The 17682-nt window shown below is 39.1% G+C and overlaps 2 protein-coding genes across 2 annotated transcripts in view; both read left to right on the top strand.

The window, feature by feature from the left end:
* taf10 (TAF10 RNA polymerase II, TATA box binding protein (TBP)-associated factor) overlaps positions 1-2660 on the top strand; it is a 5998-nt gene extending 3338 nt beyond the window's left edge. The window contains exons 3-5 of the mRNA XM_046056999.1: positions 849-913; positions 2015-2129; positions 2315-2660. Of these exons, the coding sequence (XP_045912955.1) occupies positions 849-913; positions 2015-2129; positions 2315-2404 (270 nt within the window). The 3' untranslated portion in view covers positions 2405-2660. The remainder of the gene's footprint in view (positions 1-848; positions 914-2014; positions 2130-2314) is intronic.
* Positions 2661-3066: 406 nt separating this feature from the next.
* Positions 3067-16539, top strand: ppih (peptidylprolyl isomerase H (cyclophilin H)). Its single transcript, XM_046057000.1, has 9 exons — positions 3067-3262; positions 9632-9696; positions 9841-9864; positions 12495-12539; positions 14636-14678; positions 14902-14994; positions 15229-15316; positions 15421-15461; positions 16022-16539. Exons 1-9 carry the CDS (start codon positions 3197-3199, stop codon positions 16088-16090), a joined length of 534 nt encoding a protein of 177 aa, XP_045912956.1. The 5' UTR covers positions 3067-3196; the 3' UTR covers positions 16091-16539.
* Positions 16540-17682: the final 1143 nt, after the last annotated feature.

The raw sequence follows: 17682 nt of genomic DNA, 5'->3' as shown, positions 1-17682 counted from the left end.
ACCACCCTCATGGAGTCTGTTTCTGACCGTTTGAGCAGACACATGCACATTTGTGGCCTGCTGGAGGTCATTTTGCAGGGCTCTGGCAGTGCCCCTCCCGCTCCTCCTTGCACAAAGGCGGAGGTAGCGGTCCTGCTGCTGGGTTGTTGCCCTCCTACGGCCTCCTCCACGTCTCCTGATGTACTGGCCTGTCTCCTGGTAGCGCCTCCATGCTCTGGACACTACGCTGACAGACACAGCAAACCTTCTTTCCACAGCTCGCATTGATGTGCCATCCTGGATGAGCTGCACTACCTGAGCCACTTGTGTGGGTTGTAGACTCCGTCTCATGCTACCACTAGAGTGAAAGCACCGCCAGAATTCAAAAGTGACCAAAACATCAGCCAGGAAGCATAGGAACTGAGAAGTGGTCTGTGGTCACCACCTGCAGAACCACTCCTGTATTGGGGGTGTCTTACTAATTGCCTATAATTTCCACCTGTTGTCTATTCCATTTGCACAACAGCATGTGAAATTGATTGTCAATCAGTGTTGCTTCCTAAGTGGACAGTTTGATTTCTAAGGAGTGTGATTGACTTGGAGTTACATTGTGTTGTTTAAGTGTTCCCTTTTATTTTTTTGAGCAGTGTATTATATTAAGTCCAATCCTAGTCCTATTGAATGTTCTTCGTTTCTGTCAGAGGCCGTACCAGAGTTCTCGCTGCAGTTCGTTTGGCTGATCACTGAATGGCATACAGTAATAATATTCCTCATAAAAAAAGTTTCAGTCGCAATGAAAGCGGACTATGTGGATCTTTGTTGACCACAAGCTGATGTCTGCTCTTGTTTTTTTGTTTTTCTTCTTTCAGATTCCTGATGCAGTTACAGGCTACTACCTTAACCGGGCTGGCTTTGAGGCTTCAGATCCAAGAATGTAAGTTCTACTAACTCTATGAAGTGAAGGCTACCCTCAAGCTTTAGTGTGAGTGGGTCTGACCGATATCCCATGGAACCAAATGACACAGATCACAGTGCTGTAATGAGTGGTCACTTTCAGAAGTTAGTCATAATGCACTTACAGGGCAGGCACAAACGGATTGCTTGAGCAGCTGCAGGTAGAGTGCTTTTGAATGGGTAAAGGAGAAGCACTTTGTAAAGCCCTTCTGTTATAAGCACTATATAAAAGCAATCCATTTACCAGTTTTAGATTTTTAAATTACTTGTTTGTTTAAAGATCTTAGAAAGTTCATTTGAGTTAAATGTTTACGAATTAAAAAGTATCCCATGTAAACCAGCAGGCAGCGTATGTATGACCCTTTTTCTGAGTGTTTGATCAGTAACGTGGGACAATGTAGAACCACGCCACAACTAAGATAACTGAGACAGGAGAGTGGGGAATTATGTTTGACTAGGTTAGAGAAGTAAATCTGTCAGTAAGTCAGTGATAAAACAAATCTGATCATTGCCATATTGCATCATTATCACCTACTAGGGATAATGTATCATGCTTATAATGATTTCAGGAAAGAAATTTGGCATCATGCGCTGAAATACTTTGGAAAAATTATTTTAACTACTGCTTGTGAGAATGGCAGTGTTGTCTTAATTTAGTTAAGAAGCTTTCGGTCAGGTAATATACTTGGTGAGATTATATTTATTATGATTATTATGCTGAGTGATAATGCTAATGTTAATTATTTTACAAACTAAGAAAAGCTGATTTGATATTAAATCGACTGTCATGCCTGTCTGACTTACCAAATGGGGGTTTAATTTATTTTAAGTAAGCCCAGGATATACATTAATACAGCTACTAATTTTCCATACTCATTGGCATGTATGAGCATAAAGTAAAGACTCTTCTTTAGCCTAGTAGACCATGTATTGTCACCTTTTGTGATACTTGCTCTAATCATTTCTTGGAAGTGGAAATGAGATCAGAGTTACTCTTTGATCTGCCTTATTTGTTTCTTCCATGATAAATGGATAATTAGACACAGGCTGGTTGTGATAATTTTCTTTCTCATTTCTTTAGAATTCGTCTGATCTCCCTTGCTTCTCAGAAGTTTATCTCAGACATTGCCAATGATGCGCTTCAGTACTGTAAAATGAAGGGCACTGCCTCAGGAAGCTCAAGGAGTAAGACAAAGGTCAGTGTTTAAAATGTGTAACATTTTAAATGTCATACTGCCTTACAGGATTTTGACAGTGACGTGTGTGAGGAGGAGTGTTGTCAGAAGATGCTGACAGGTGGTTGTCAGCTGCCTGTAAGTGCTCTGATCATTTTGTTGCTGCTAATTTATCGTTTGTTTTCCCCCCCCTTCTCTATATATAGGATAAGAAGTACACTCTGACTATGGAGGACCTGTCGCCTGCCCTTTCAGAATATGGCGTCAATGTCAAGAAACCATATTACTTTACGTAGAACCTTCTTTATTTAAGCCTTTTTGCTTTTGCTAGTTTTAAATTCCCTGCTGACCCACTAGAGTCTGTTGACACCTTTATTGCTAAATGTTTTTTTTGTTATCATGGTTCTTTAGTACAGCTTTGACAAATGTTAGACACTTTGCCATTTGTTATTTTTTCGTGGAGCCACCTTTGCATTATGTTAAACTGTAAAATTACGTTTTATTGTGAAAATAAAACCCATACCAAAAAACTTGATGTCTGTGAGATGTTAAGTCTGACTTAAGGCTGTTTGGATGTGGAGGGTGCATTGGTGGAACAATGTCCAACATAACACTGACATTTTGCAAACATAGACACTGTGCAAAGCTAAAATGCGTTTCCTTCACGTATTCTCAGAGATTGTGGTATTCAGAAACAATGGTTAAGTATTAGAAAGGATAATAGGTATTATAGGTAATAGTATATTGTAAAGGCAGATAACATTAACTTTTGATTGACTGGAGTTCATGCCTTTGTGGGGCTTATGGACAGCTGCAGGTATTCTACTGCATTAAAAAAAAAAGATCGAAGCTACCCAGTGTAACAGTAAATGTTGTGGTTTGTTATTCCGCAAATAAATGTTATTTCAACTTTACTGTCGCGCGTTTTCGCGACGGTACCGTTTTGTCCCAAGCTGCGAGCCGTAATCACATGTCCTCCTGAGCCACCGTAGGTCCTAACAGCGCATATGCTGGACTTTCAAATTATTCGCGTGTAATCGGTCAAATAGCACATTTATTTAGTCTTCAGCAGTGACGAAACTGTCACAATGTCTGTTCAATCAACAAATCCCAACAACCCGATTGTTTTCTTCGACATAACCATCGGAGGGCAGGTGAGTAACATTAGAAGAAGGAGTTTAGCTAACAATCAGTAACCCAGCTAACGTTGAGTTAACGTTAACTTACAGCACCTCAGAAATGTCACTAGAGTGTTTTGTTTAGGTGAAAAGTTGTGAACTCAGTGGACTAACGTTACGTATTTAAGGGTTAACGTTACCAGTTAATACAGTATCTGATACACAATGAGCAGGATGCAGATTCCACATTTCTCTACTGGCCGTTTATACTGTGATGAGCAGCTAACGTTACGGTTTGATTGAATTGGTGGTCTGAATCTTTGGATGGAATACGTTCATGATTTAGGTCAGTGATACCCTTGTGTTGCACTTTATTCGCGTTGTGGTCTGTAAGCCGAGAACTGACCTGACAGTTCATCACCAAGGCTTTACAGAGTTTACTTTGTTAAATAGAAGAAAAACGTGAAAACGTTTGTAAGGTATATTTGAGATGTATTAAGATATCCTTCAGTCGCTTACATTGTATTAGACACCCTGTCTCAAACTGTCCACAATGTGACATTTTAATTATTTACACACAGTTATATTTCTTCTTATTGGATCATAAACTGATTTATACATTTTGTTCAAATGTAAAATGACGTCCTTTGCTTGGCCTCCAAACCTGAACCCAGCATATCACTGCAAACACATTACTGTAATTTATTGAAATTGCATAGTTATTCGACCAAAATCTCTCTGAGGCCATACCAGGCAAGTTACATCAAATAAACCTGAACTTAAAGTGACTTCACTTGATTTATATTCACTTTTGAAGACCCTGCAACATTAGAAGTTAGAATAGAACATATAAAACTAGCACCAAAGTGAGAAATAAAAAACAAAACTAAATTATATTTAGAAGGTAGATATACACTGATCAGTCGTAACATTATGACCACCAGCCTAATATTGTGTAGGCCCCCTTTTGCTGACCCATTGAGGCATGAACTCTACTAGACCTCAGAGGGTGTGCTGTGTTATCTGGTACTAAGATGTTAGCACGGTAAGCGAGTCACCTGGCCATCCACATGATGTAAAAGAAAACGTGATTGATCAGACCAGGCTACATTTCATTTTCATTGCTCCATTGTCCAGTTCTGATGCTCACATGCACCATTGTGCTTTCAGCAGTGGACATGGGTCAGCATTGGCACCCTGACTGGTCTGCGGCTACGTAGCACCATACGCATCAAACTGCGTTGCACCGTGTGTTCTGACACTTTTGACACTTTTATATCAGAACCAGGGCTCTGTGGGGGCTATATTATCACTTCCAGGACTCCTTTTTGTCTTTACACTGAAGTTCTTAATGACTTTTGCTGTATGTTTGGGGTCACTGCCATGTTGCAGAGTAAATTTATAGTATGGGCCCGAATTTCTGAACATTGAGGAGAACGTTAATTCTGACCAAATCCACAACTCCATTTGCAGAAATGCAGCCCCAAACTTGCAAGAAGCATCCACCATGCTTCACTGTGCCCTGCAAACACTCATTCTTCAACCTTGTTAGTTGAGTTTGGCTGTTTCTCACCCAGTTGTATTCCTTCTACACGGCTATCTTTGTTGCAGTTAATGATTGTGTTTCAACCTACATAGTGAATTCATGATCATTAGTATCTGTTTGTGATAATTGTTTAATCGTACACCTGATGATACGACTACAAAACTCTGTGACTTTGTAGAAGTGTACCTAGAAGAAATTATGCTGTTTTGAAGGCAATGGGTGGTCCCAATTATTGATTTAATTTATGTTTTCCTTCTGATCACTTACTTTGCATTTTGTTAATTGATAAATATAATCTATTAACTTTTCTGTCTTTGAAAGCATTTTTACTGTACAGCATTTTCCACACCAGCCCTTGACTTTTGGTGTGTGTGTGTGTTTATAAAGTTTGAACTACCCTTTTTTGCAGTTATTAACAACAACTACTACAATACATATTTTAACATACCAAGTAAAATAAATATAAAGTTTATAGAAATGTAAAATTCCACTCACATGGTAGTTTCCAAAGAATAATAACATCATACTATACATAACCTCTCTACGAACAGTACCATCAGTACATAATACTAATACTAATCTTTATGTACACTAAGGGCGGATTCACACCTAAAGGTCCGGTTCCTGAATGAACCAATGCCAGGATGATACATTGTTTCGGTTTTCCAACTGGTCCGGTAAGGTTCAGAAAGGCCTTACAAAGGTCATACAGTTGGCATACAGGGGCAGCTGTGGCTCAGGAGGTAAAGCAGGTTGCCCGTTAATCGGTTCAATTCCCCGGCTCCTCCAGGCTGCATGTCGAAGTGTCCTTGGGCAAGATACTGAACCTTGAATTTCCCCTGGCGGCTGTTCACCAGTGTATGAATGTGTGTGAATGATAGTTTCTGTTTGAGGCTCAGTGTATAAATGTGATTGAATGGTGAAAAAAAGCACTTTGAGTGGTCGAAAAGACTAGAAAGGCGCTATACAAATATGGAGCATTTACAATTAAAAAGACAACAAACCCCTCCAAATTTCTTCCTGGATACCGTAGATTGTGGTGAGGGCCACGCCTATGTAAGACGGATATTAAACCATTTAATAATGTAGGCATTTCGAGGAAGAAACTCTGTATCAGACAGTCTTATCACAGATTAAACCACGACTTGTTTGTGAAACAAAGTGGACCCCTGCATATAGGCTAGTACAAGTCTATCATAACAGCAGCTTGTGTAAAATCCATATGTATCTCCTTGAATTAATTCATGCATATATATCAAAAGGTGCAGACCTTTCATCAAGAATAAATATTACATATTATAATAATTAGCCTTTTATTGTTACATATTGTAGGTATGCTCAAAATGGAATAATTATTTATCCATCCATCCATCCGTCAACCGCTTATCCTGCATACAGGGTCGCGGGGGGCTAGAGCCAATCCCAGCTGACATCGGGGTACACCCTGGACAGGTCGCCAGTCCATCGCAGTGCTAACCACTTCACCACCGTGCTGCCCGAATAATTATATATGAGTCTTCATATTTCACTCAAGTGTAACAGAAATAAATTAAAAAGAACTGTTTGACAAATATAATGTAGACAATCGATGTATGGTGATCTCTGAATATTTACAATACTTTACCTTTATGGTCACAGTTTTTAATAAGACTTTGCACCACAATTACAGTCGGACGTGTAGTCACAGTTTCTTGTTGTTGCTTCACTTATGCAAGTGCTGATGGAGAGGCTCCTTTCTGTGTCCAGGCTTTTTCAATATCCGTCAGAAGTCAGTTTAAGGATCAAACGCATCATTCACACACATGAACCATTCATAGATGCTCGCTCATATAATATTAATTCACTTTCACACATGATTGTTTACACTTGCTTTTAGCTGTCTGGTATGATAGGTAACGGGTTTATTCTTCATCTTTATTGTATTACACATAGTAGAGAGTGTTTCGCTTGCCTTTTGATTGGTTACACACAGCTACAGGTAGTTGCTGCTGTCGTGTTCCTTCGCTCAAATGCCAGTAAATTTGCCATGAGCACACGTTTTCTGGTAGATGGCTGTATGGTCCTAGCCTCTTGCTCTTTACCCAGAATACCACACCCACCAGTAAACTGTGGGTGCACTCCAACCACAGAAGGTTAACAGTGAGGTAGGCAGGTACTCCAAAGCCAAAAAACAGACAGACCACAGACATAGCGAGATAAGGCATCCAAAACATACCAAAGCCCAGTGTTAGGCTGAGCCACAGAGGTGGTCGCGGCCAGGTGCTCTCCTCCAGATGATACTCGTCACTCCATTTTGTGTCCGTGTAGTTGCTTGAGGTGAACAACAAGTCACTCTTCTGGTTCTCTTGTTCTTCCCTCTCTTCAGATAACCTGTTAGCCTCTTTCACCCACTGGGGTATCCTTGACCAAAAGGGCAGCAATGTACAAGTAACTGCTGTGAAAAGCCCCAAAATGAAATAGGCAATCAGTGGAGAATCCTCTATTTCACACACCTGAACGTTTATACCTGTCACATAGTCCAGTTCTATGAGTTCAGCTTTGACAGAACCAAAGGAATAAATAACAGCTAGCATCCACACCAGCAAAGTTAAGACTGCGTTCCTTAGAAATTTGCAGAAGGCGCTCTGGTTTTCGAGGTAGGTATCTTCTAAACAGTAGTCCAGTACACCCAGGCACATCATGGGCAGTGGGAGTGCTCCGTATGTCGCCGTGGCATTGGCCAGGAGGAAGCAGGGTGACGCATGAGACCGTTCAGCCCCAAGAAACCACACATTAGCCATAAAAATCACCAACGCCAAGTCAGCCATGATGATGGACAGGCTGCACAGGCTTAAAAAGGAGTTGTACAGCTTCTGGCAGCATAAGTGAAAGACTGCTGCGTCCAGTCCCAACTTTAAAAGCAGAAGAAACAGATACTTCTCAGTGTTGTCTGTATAACAGCCAGACCCCCCCTCCCTTTGTTTTATAATGGCCAGCATTTTGATGGTATGGCTATTTTTCTGGAGACGCTGGCAACTCAAGCTGCATTTGTGTTATTGCAATAATGCAGTTCAGTATCAAGGTGCTCCAGGAAATGCTGTGAAAGACAAGATAATATTGGTTAGGAACATTGGCCATGTAGATGGATGGCTGCATGAGTTACACTTAAATACAAAAGAAATATACATTCACTTTTATGATTGCCGCTTTGAGACACTTTGGTTCTTTAATGTTTTACTAATCAGTTCTGGCTTCCTTCTCAACATCTTACAGCAATGGTATCTGAGCAGCGGCAGACACATCAACCTGAATTTTCAGTATTTAGTGTCCGCATGGTTGAGTTGTAGCATTGATGACCAGTAAAGCAAGTTCTGCCACTTGAAGCATGGAGCATTTACTCACCAAGGAAAAAAAACTATATGTGACCCTTAGATGTCAGACCAATATTTTCCTAGTCCAGTGAGTTTCAGTAGTAGATCCAGATGCGTAACTCATGAATCAGTTTAAATTAGAGGCACTGCATACTTTCATCAACACTCGACTGTTGTCAGGTGGAGCAGTTCCCTTTTAGACAGGTATTTTTTAGCTCCACCTTCCTGTTGGGAATGCAAACCAGTTATGGGAGAGGCCCTCTGCATGTTCATTGAAGCTTGCTAACAGAAATACTCCTGATGCAGTAGCTTAGCTATACAAGTTGAAAAGGTGTGACTATAAAAGTCCATACGTTTAGGTCCAGAAAGCTGCAGGGAATTTAAAGCACGTGTGATAGATGTTGAGTTTGTACTCTTGACTCATGAATGTTAAGTGAAACCCTTTGTCTTGTATCATAAATCGGGTCAGTACACTTGATACCCTTTCTCATCTTCCTTACAGTTTTGTTATGTTTCAAGGAATCCGAAGTGGTCTTTAAAATTGACAGCCTATACTAGCATCACAGCAAAGGTTGTTCAACCGTACACATTTATCAAAATGTAGACACTAGATCCTTAAGTCTGTGTATTCTCTAATAAGATACTACTTTTGTTTTTAAACGGTCTTACCTGCACTTGAATCAGACAGTGAACCCTAAAAAAATCCTTTATGTTCCGTGTAAGCTCTTGGCTTCTGTATTTCATTTCCTGGAAACTATAAGCATACTGTATTGTCTGAATAGCAAAGAGGAGAGATCCAATGACCGGCTTATTTTACTGTGAGTCTGTGTGTGTGGAGTGAAAGGACAGTTGTGCAGTCATGTCTTGGGTACAAACCACCCCTTTTACACCAGCGCATTGTTTGTTTTCACGCACAGATACAGACAGTCAGACATTGTTGTATCAGTCGGCCACTTGCATGCCCCTCTGGGTTGTGGGAAGCATTGGTGGACAGACATCCATGCTGCAAAAAGCACACACACACACACAAAAGCACATAAACACACAGTTCATAGAGGATTTAATGTCCAGTAATATGTTGCGTCAAGATTGTGGTGTCTTCTCATTTACATCTTTCCATGACATATGCTTTGCCCACTGGGAAATGTTATCAGAACTGCAACAAAATATCCTGTGTTGTTGAGATGAAACAGAGTATACTTGATGTTTTCAGCGAACTCAGAAGAACAGAAATGAAAGATGTAAAATGAATAAGCTAATGTGTCAATATATTCAATGCCAGGAGTAGAAGGAAGAAAAGCGAGAAGAAATCCTATACGACCATATCTTTGAGCTAAACGCTGATGTAAACGAGTTTGTCCAGATCTTTCTTATCATTCTGTTGAGTTTTGCCTAAGGCGAGATTGTTTCTTCCACCTTTTTTAGGTGTATAATGTTTCGGTCTTAAATGGGTATCTCTGCGTTTTGTATGTTGTGTGTTTACTCAAAGTTTTTTCAAATGTTTGTCAGGATGTCGGACGGATGAAGGTAGAGCTGTTTGCTGATGTGGTCCCGAAGACAGCGGAGAATTTTCGGTAAGGCAAAAGTCTGAATCACAGGCTGCTCAGATTATTGGATAAAAATAAATTTTTTGGAGAAAAGCGATGTCACAAATATAAATGTTGACACTATTTTGGAGTTTTCAAAGATGTTAGTTACAGTTTCATCATCTTTTACAGGCAGTTCTGCACTGGAGAGTTCAGGTAAGGCAGTGAAGGCTTGTATTTTTTGATGGGACACAAATACTACTTCACCATCCTGTATGGTAAACTGGCTACATATTCATTCATTGTTTTAGCATTCATTTAGGAAATCTGATTAGTCCCAACATTTGGCAGCAACCTGACTTTTGAAACATGAAAATAAGAATCAGGTTAAGGGATGAGGAGAAACCTGATTAACAAAAAAGGCTTCTGCTGATGAAACCTGTGTTTTGTTTATTTTTTTTGTTTTGTTTTTTTGCCCACAAACAGTATATGGTTAATCACAAAGAGGGTTTAGTGAAAACTCTTGAGTTTACAAAACCTGAGATGAGGGAAACTCTGGGTTTCCTGTTCCAGAAGAGCATGGTAACTGAATCTGTGAACATAAGCTGCTTGCTTACAGATTTCTCTGTCTGACACATGGAAAGCATTAATTTGCAGAAGTTTACATCATTTAGAAACATCAAAACCATAGTTAGATTAGATTAGTTCATTACCAAAAACATGATCTCTGACATGACTTTTATGATCAATCTGTCATCAGTCTAAGGACAGAGAAAGCAATCTCTGGATATCATGGATTCATCCACAGCACAGAATAAAATCTGTTGGCTACACTATCCTTCATAACACGGTGACTCTGTGGACATGATAGCAGCTGTCAGGTTGCCAACAGTTGCACTGAAACCTTTACTGTGGGATACTTAACTACAGTAACAGCCATTTAAATATTGTGATTAGTTGCACTGGTGGAACATTCCTATCATAGTTGTCATGAGATGAGTACTACTGAGGTGCAGTTGAAATGACTTTAGGATTCTAAAACTGGACCAAATGTAAATTAAAAATGAGTTTTTTAATATAAACTGCATGTAGTCTTAATGTGTTATGTCAGTATTTCATTAAATGCGAACAGAGCGAGATTCTTTAGTGTGAGATACACATCTAACAATGTACAATCAGTTTGAACCTAGAATCATTTTTAAAGTGCAAATCCCCACAATCATTATTACTGGGTTGGTCTATGACTTTACAGTCATAGGTCTGTGAGTAAACTATGTCTTCTCTCTGATATCAGAGATAAGACATAGTTTACTCACTCATCTGTGTGTCATATCTCCATATTTTCATCTTTAGTTATTGCCACCACCATTTGGTCCCTACCAGGTTACAGCTGAATAAATATATTTAAAAATCTAACAGAATATAATAAAAATATATAGATTTTTAAGATGGCCCTTGTTGGCATGCATTCATATTTCTAGCCCCATCGGATTAAAATGAGGGCTCTTTATTTACCCGTTGCCGTGGTGAAGCAGAGGGAACATACTCAGAGTTGATTGAACAAATTCTGATCAGCTGTTCTCGAACCAAAAACTCATCTCATTTTCCCATCTCAGGCTTCTTCAACTCAGAGCTCAGGGTTAGGCTCAAAGTTTGTTAAACCTGTTTTCTGAAACAGGGCCCTGGTCTCTGAAGGGTATTTACAAGTGTGCATGAGCATAACAAAGACCCAGCACAGGGAAAGTATGCTGTATCGCCAAACAAGTTTTTCATAATGCTGTACCTCAGCTAGGGCTGGGCCAAAAAAGGTTCTACCTCAGATTTGTTAAGTGATCCACTGTTTGGCAAGCATTTGTCATGTTCTGACCATAAAGAAAAAGTTTAAAACCACAATTGTTTGGTTTCTTCAACTTTCACTCAAAGCAAAAATCAGCCTTTAAACTTCAGAATCATGTTTATTGCGAGGTACATTCTCACATACGAGGAATTAGCGATAGTATTTTGTTGCTTACATATACAACATAAATATAGAAAAGTAAATGGATCACAAATGTACAAGTAGGTCTATGCCAAATGTAAAAAGAAATGCAATGCAAAAAATATACAGGATATTGACTAGATGTGCAGGATATTGACTTGATTAACGTTTATCGAATGATATGAACTTTTTTTTTTGTTAACATTTTTGGCCATAATATTGCCCAGTCCTGCCCTCACCAACAACTGCACATTGTGAGCCAGTTCATACTGATCCATTACCTGCTGTGAGAGGCACATGGTTCCTGTAATAGACTAGACAAAAACAAATGAGTTGATATTTCTGCAGTGAATGGTCTTATTTGGAGAAAGCAAAATGCAGCATTTAAACCCACATGAAACTTTTAACCTAAGCTATTAAACATGGTAGTGGATCTGCATTGGCAGCTATCACTGACACTTATTTAAATGATCTGCATTGTTGTCAAACATAGAGGGAATGTGACACCATTTACAGGAGGCAGGTGCTCTTTATGCAACCAACACAGTTCCTTTATGCTGTTCCCATTTGCAAAGATGATAGACTTTTCCATTCATACAGATGGTGATATTAAAGAGCCTTTTCACGAACATCTCAGAGAGCTAAAATGGAACAGGATCCTTTTAATGATTGTTCAGCTGCTGCTGCCAAAGATGTGTCTTGGCCTGTGGTCTTTATTCATTCCTACCTAGATGTTTGGTGATGGCCCATTTACTGTCAACTCACATCACATACAGACGAGCCTGCTTTGTGAGAATAACTTGTAGTACAATACAGTATTCTTGTCTTTACTGCTAACATCCTTTTGTTCTGTCTCAAACTTCCACAGGAAGGACGGAGTCCCTATTGGTTACAAAGGTTGCACATTCCACAGGTACACAACACGGCAGCGTGATCTGTATAGCTCACATCGTGCTCAGATGTTGGAATGATTTTTTTTTTTAAAACATCTTTTGAATTATTTTAATTCAAGTAAAAACCGACACCCTCTGGTGGCTTTTAGTTATTTTTTTAACCAGGTTGTCTTCTGGTATGGAGATCCATTTCATACAAAACCCCACCCAAACTGCATACCACCTATCCCGTCAGCCTGCGCAGCCACCCAGCGGCAGCGCCTGCAACCCAGTTCGACATCAGGTGCCACCTAGTCAGCATTGCCAAGTGACCCAAATTGGCATTGTGTACCATCCAACATCATGCGCCACTCAGCTGAGTTGTGTAGGGTTTTGAGAGATGTTACTCTTCAGCCCTTTCTGCCAGAAGTCAGGTGACATAATGTAAAGAGGAATTCATTGTGGTTGAATGGGTCAACTACAGGACTTTCACCCAGGACACTAAGGTTCAATTTAGACCTGGTTGACTTATTATTTACATTTCTTTTTTAAATTCTCATTATTTGTAGTTTTCAGTCGCAGTTTGTTTAGGTTTAGGCAACAAAACTACTTGCTATGGTTTAGGTAACAAACAGTACTTTCCTTTCTTTTTTTCAAATTAGACCAAAACTATGAAATAATATATAATGCCACAGTAGACCCAAAATATACAATAACTTAACCACTATTTTACTGTATTTAGAAAACACAATAGGAGATCCTAATACACAATGTTGGTACATGGGTCTATGATAGCTTGATTAGACAAATGTAATGCCATATTATATTGGGCATAACCTTAGTCAGACAAAACACTGACAGTTCAGAGGACAATGCATTTGTTTAGCCTTTATTTAACATAGTTTCATACAGTCCCTTGTAGCCCAGATGTTCTTCAGAGTCCCGTGTTGTTTGCAGGTGGTACATGCTTCCTTAACGCTCTACTCCTGTATAAGTTAAGACATAAGATTATTTGATGCTGTGCCACTATACCCCCAGTAACATTATGCAAGTTTCCACAACATTGCAGCTGTATTTCGCACTTATAGACCCTTATCAGACTTTCTTCATAAATCATTTGCAAGAGATTACAACAGAACTGTACTGCAAACTAAAGTGAAATCTCATATCTAACCCTAACCCAAAACACATATGAAAGCTGTACGGGTAGAAGGAGGGGTCGCTGTTACTAGATCTCTAGATAATAGAAAATAGGATGACTAGATGATAATTTGCATATATTAGTACACTGATTAAATAACCACACACTTTGTCATTCTGCAAGCCCCATATATACTGGTAGATGCATTGTATTCTGCCAAGTGGTTCAATGCTTTATGCCATGATTACTGTAAGCCCACAGCTAAGAAAGCAGGTGTTTGTGCTGTGAAATGGTAAAATGACTGAGGCTAAATTAGGGAGTGCGTGTGTAGGTGCGTCACTGTTCATATTACTGAATCAGAGCAGAGTTTCTCAGCAGGCTTGCTTTTTATGGTTGTAGATACAACTTTCGGCCCTAATTCTATTCAACCTTTTCACTACATACCTACGTCTGTATGTAGTGAAAGGGTTGAATAGAATTAGGGCCGAAAGTTGTTGTATTTACACACAACTCTGCGTAGGAGTGTGCATTCAGTCGCTAGTCATGCATCTTGCTTTGCTTCTGACAGCTCACTCTGGCCCATGCTCTCACACACAGTAGTATCCTAAACTTGTTGGCAGAAAAGCTTGGAGACTATCTTCTCCCAATACCCTGTGCTTTCCACTGGGTAGCTGCGCTAGTTGACTGGATGGTGTTTGGTAACTGGATAGGTGGTGTGCAGTTGGGTGGGGTTTTGAATAAATATTCATATCCTGGAGCAGCTTTCCATGGGATTCATGATGTGTCTGTCCCTGTTTTTCTTAATATTTATAAACAAAATTTTGTATTTTATGGGAATTATAGTCTCTAAAAAACTATTCACCCACCTTTAAAGTTATCACATTTTATTGTTTTGCACTTGTCAACTTTTAATCAGCATGTCTAAATGTGATTTTTGATTGACAAATTTTACCTTAGCAAATCTGACTGCACTGATGTTTTTTTGTTCATTGTCAGGGTGATCAAAGACTTTATGATACAAGGGGGGGACTTTGTAAATGTAAGTACATGCACACCTCTTCTGCTCTTGTGATATTTTAAAAGCTGGTGGACTAGTAACAAATAGCATTTCTTGTGTTCATTAATCATACCATGATGTCAAACAAACGGCAGAATTTCGAATTCAGTAGGATGACCATAATGTAATTCAGCCCCCCTGGTGGACATGTTTTGCATTGTTATGAATGCATAGTATCTTATGTACTGTTTTTCTTTTTGTGAAGGGTGATGGAACTGGTATCTGCAGCATCTACAGAGGTCCATTTGCAGATGAAAACTTCAGAATGAAGCATTCAGCACCTGGTCTTCTGTCCATGGTATGTATGTAGATCAATGCTCAGATGTTAGGCACTTCATCCAAGTCAAGATGTTGGGTTTCCTGCAATCATTTTGTATGTCCTGTATGATCCAGTTCAAAAGAATATGTTAATTATGTTTTGATTAATCCATTCAAAGTGAATTAACCCTGGCCTTGATAGACAATGGGATTTGATTGACAAACAGAGCTTTTAAAACTGCCATTCTTCCTCAATGATGTGTGTTTTGTTCAGGCAAACAGTGGCCCAGGGACAAATGGCTGTCAGTTTTTCATCACATGCACTAAATGTGACTGGTTAGATGGGAAGCATGTTGTTTTTGGTGAGTAAGTGTACTTTGTTAACTTGGCATTCATATTTATTTAGAGCTCTATTTCTGTTTGTTTATGTGCCAGAGTTGAATTATCTTATTCTCGGCTGTTTCAGGAAAAGTGGTTGATGGTTTGCTGATCATGAGAAAAATTGAGGTAAATATTATTTTATGTTAATATATTTGTGGTTAGAATTTTATTCTGTTTTTCCTTTGGGAGTAATAAATCAATGAAGACATTTTAGACTGACCTGTAGATTTACCAAAAAAACTAAGCAAATCAGTGAGAGGAGGTAGACCACTCATAATGGTTTAAATAAAATAAAAAATGTATTCACGCTTAATAATAGCATAAAGACACGAATAATTGAACAGCGTGTTTAAAGTGACGAGGCCTACTGTACTTCGTGCACTGAGATGTTACATCCCTGAATTATTTCAAGCGGCTCTGAAATCAAATCAGATTTGAAGATGTTGACGTTCACTGTCCTGACCATTTTCATCTCCACAGTCATGTTTTAAAACTTCAGACCCAATTATTTTCAAGCAGGCGTCCAACCTGTGACTAAAACTCAATATTTTTTCTATGGAATAAGAAATTATACTATTGATTTTGTGCATAAATCCATAATGATCATTTTAGATGTTGTAATGTTTACATCACTCTTTTAAAGATGAGTTTTTTGGTTCCAAATGTGGGCTCCTTCCTCCCAACAGAACGTTCCTACAGGACCCAACAACAAGCCCAAGCTCCCCATCGTCATTGCACAGTGCGGAGAGATGTGATCCAGCCATAAGAGAACTACACAACCTCTGTACACATGAAGTAGTGTCTTATAGTTCGAATACTCCCCTGCAAACATCAACCCACATATTTTTTCATGTATCAATGCCTTCTCCCATAGTGCACATTGAAGGACATTATAAACTTCAGCAGCACATCATTTTGGCCATTGTCTGAGTTTGGTATAACTGATTCCAGGTTAACTGTTGCATCCAAACTCAAATAAGATTATTCACATTTGAGATGGGGTTTTTTTGTACTCACAGCAGGTGAGTGAGTAGATTTAAAATGCATTTTGTGAAACTTCATGTTCAATACTGCTATTGTTGTTGAGTCCAAATGGAGACATCGTGTGTATCCTGTCATAAAAAGACCAATAAGACATTCAAAAACGATTCAGTAACACTGTGTATCAGATATGATCAATAAATTGTTTTACATTTTTATAAAATTTCTCTAAGAGATGTTAGTTGTTTGTTCCCATCTGTAAATGGCATCATACTGATATATATATATATATATATATATATATATATATATATATATTTTTTTAACATCATTGGATTGTTATATTCTCAGTATTCAAAGTTTTAATGTTGTTCTCTAAACCCCAACTACTAAAAGTGTATATTCTATTTAAGGTATGCACATGTAATTTGTTTTGATATTAAGCTCACAGCAGATATTTTAATTGCTTTTGACCAGTTTCACATACATAATGTATTTATTACAATATTAACAGTAACCACAGAGTGCAAGACCAACTACAAGTGAGAAACAAAACATCTGAAATCATTAGTAGTCTATAAGGCCATTTTTATGTATTTTAATCCACCATTTTATCCGTTAAACGTGTCTTTATTTATGTGAAACTATCCTATTTCTGAACTTTTACTAGATGGTTTTCACGTCTTTATGTTTCTTACATTACAAAAAAAACAGGGACGTTTCCCTCAGAGTCTTTAGATTGGAAAATTATCTAATTTATCAATGAGGAATTGTGCAGAGATGTATAGTTGGACTCAGAAGTGATGGTGGGTAATACTCTTAACCACAAAGCCATGCAGCTAAGGAGGTAAACACTTTATAGTGAAAGGCACGAGAGTCCTCCAAGGCACACACTCCACTGCCAAGCAATCCTCTGCTGAACTTACGGCTACCTCGTCTTATCCCAGCCATCCATACAAATCCAAGCCACCAGACCCCCTCCCCCATCCATGCTCTCTCTCTTCTGCCTGGGACCTCATTTCCTTGTCACAAAAGAATCTTTTCAGATGGAAACTTTGTTCTTATGGTGGCAGGAAGGAGTTTTTTTTTCTGGAGTAGAGGGGGTGGGTCTCTTCGTGGGGAGGCTTTCTGGGGTCAATGCTAAAACCCATCTTTGTGTGGGAGAACAGTGCTCGGCCATTAACAGCGAGCTCTTCACACATCAGCCAGTGCTCATAAACAGTGCCAGTGGAGCATTAACATGACAATGGGGGTGGGGGTGGGGGCTGTGGTGGGGTTGTCTCACACTCTCAGTCTGTCTGCTCTGTGCTAGTGAAAGTAGTTTCTGAATTCACTCAGGATAATGACTCCATTTAACCCATTTATT

The sequence above is a fragment of the Micropterus dolomieu genome, linkage group LG08, assembly GCF_021292245.1.
Source record: "Micropterus dolomieu isolate WLL.071019.BEF.003 ecotype Adirondacks linkage group LG08, ASM2129224v1, whole genome shotgun sequence".
NCBI lineage: Eukaryota > Metazoa > Chordata > Actinopteri > Centrarchiformes > Centrarchidae > Micropterus > Micropterus dolomieu.
Note: the sequence above shows the minus strand (reverse complement) of the source record. Positions and strands in the feature narration are given on the sequence as shown.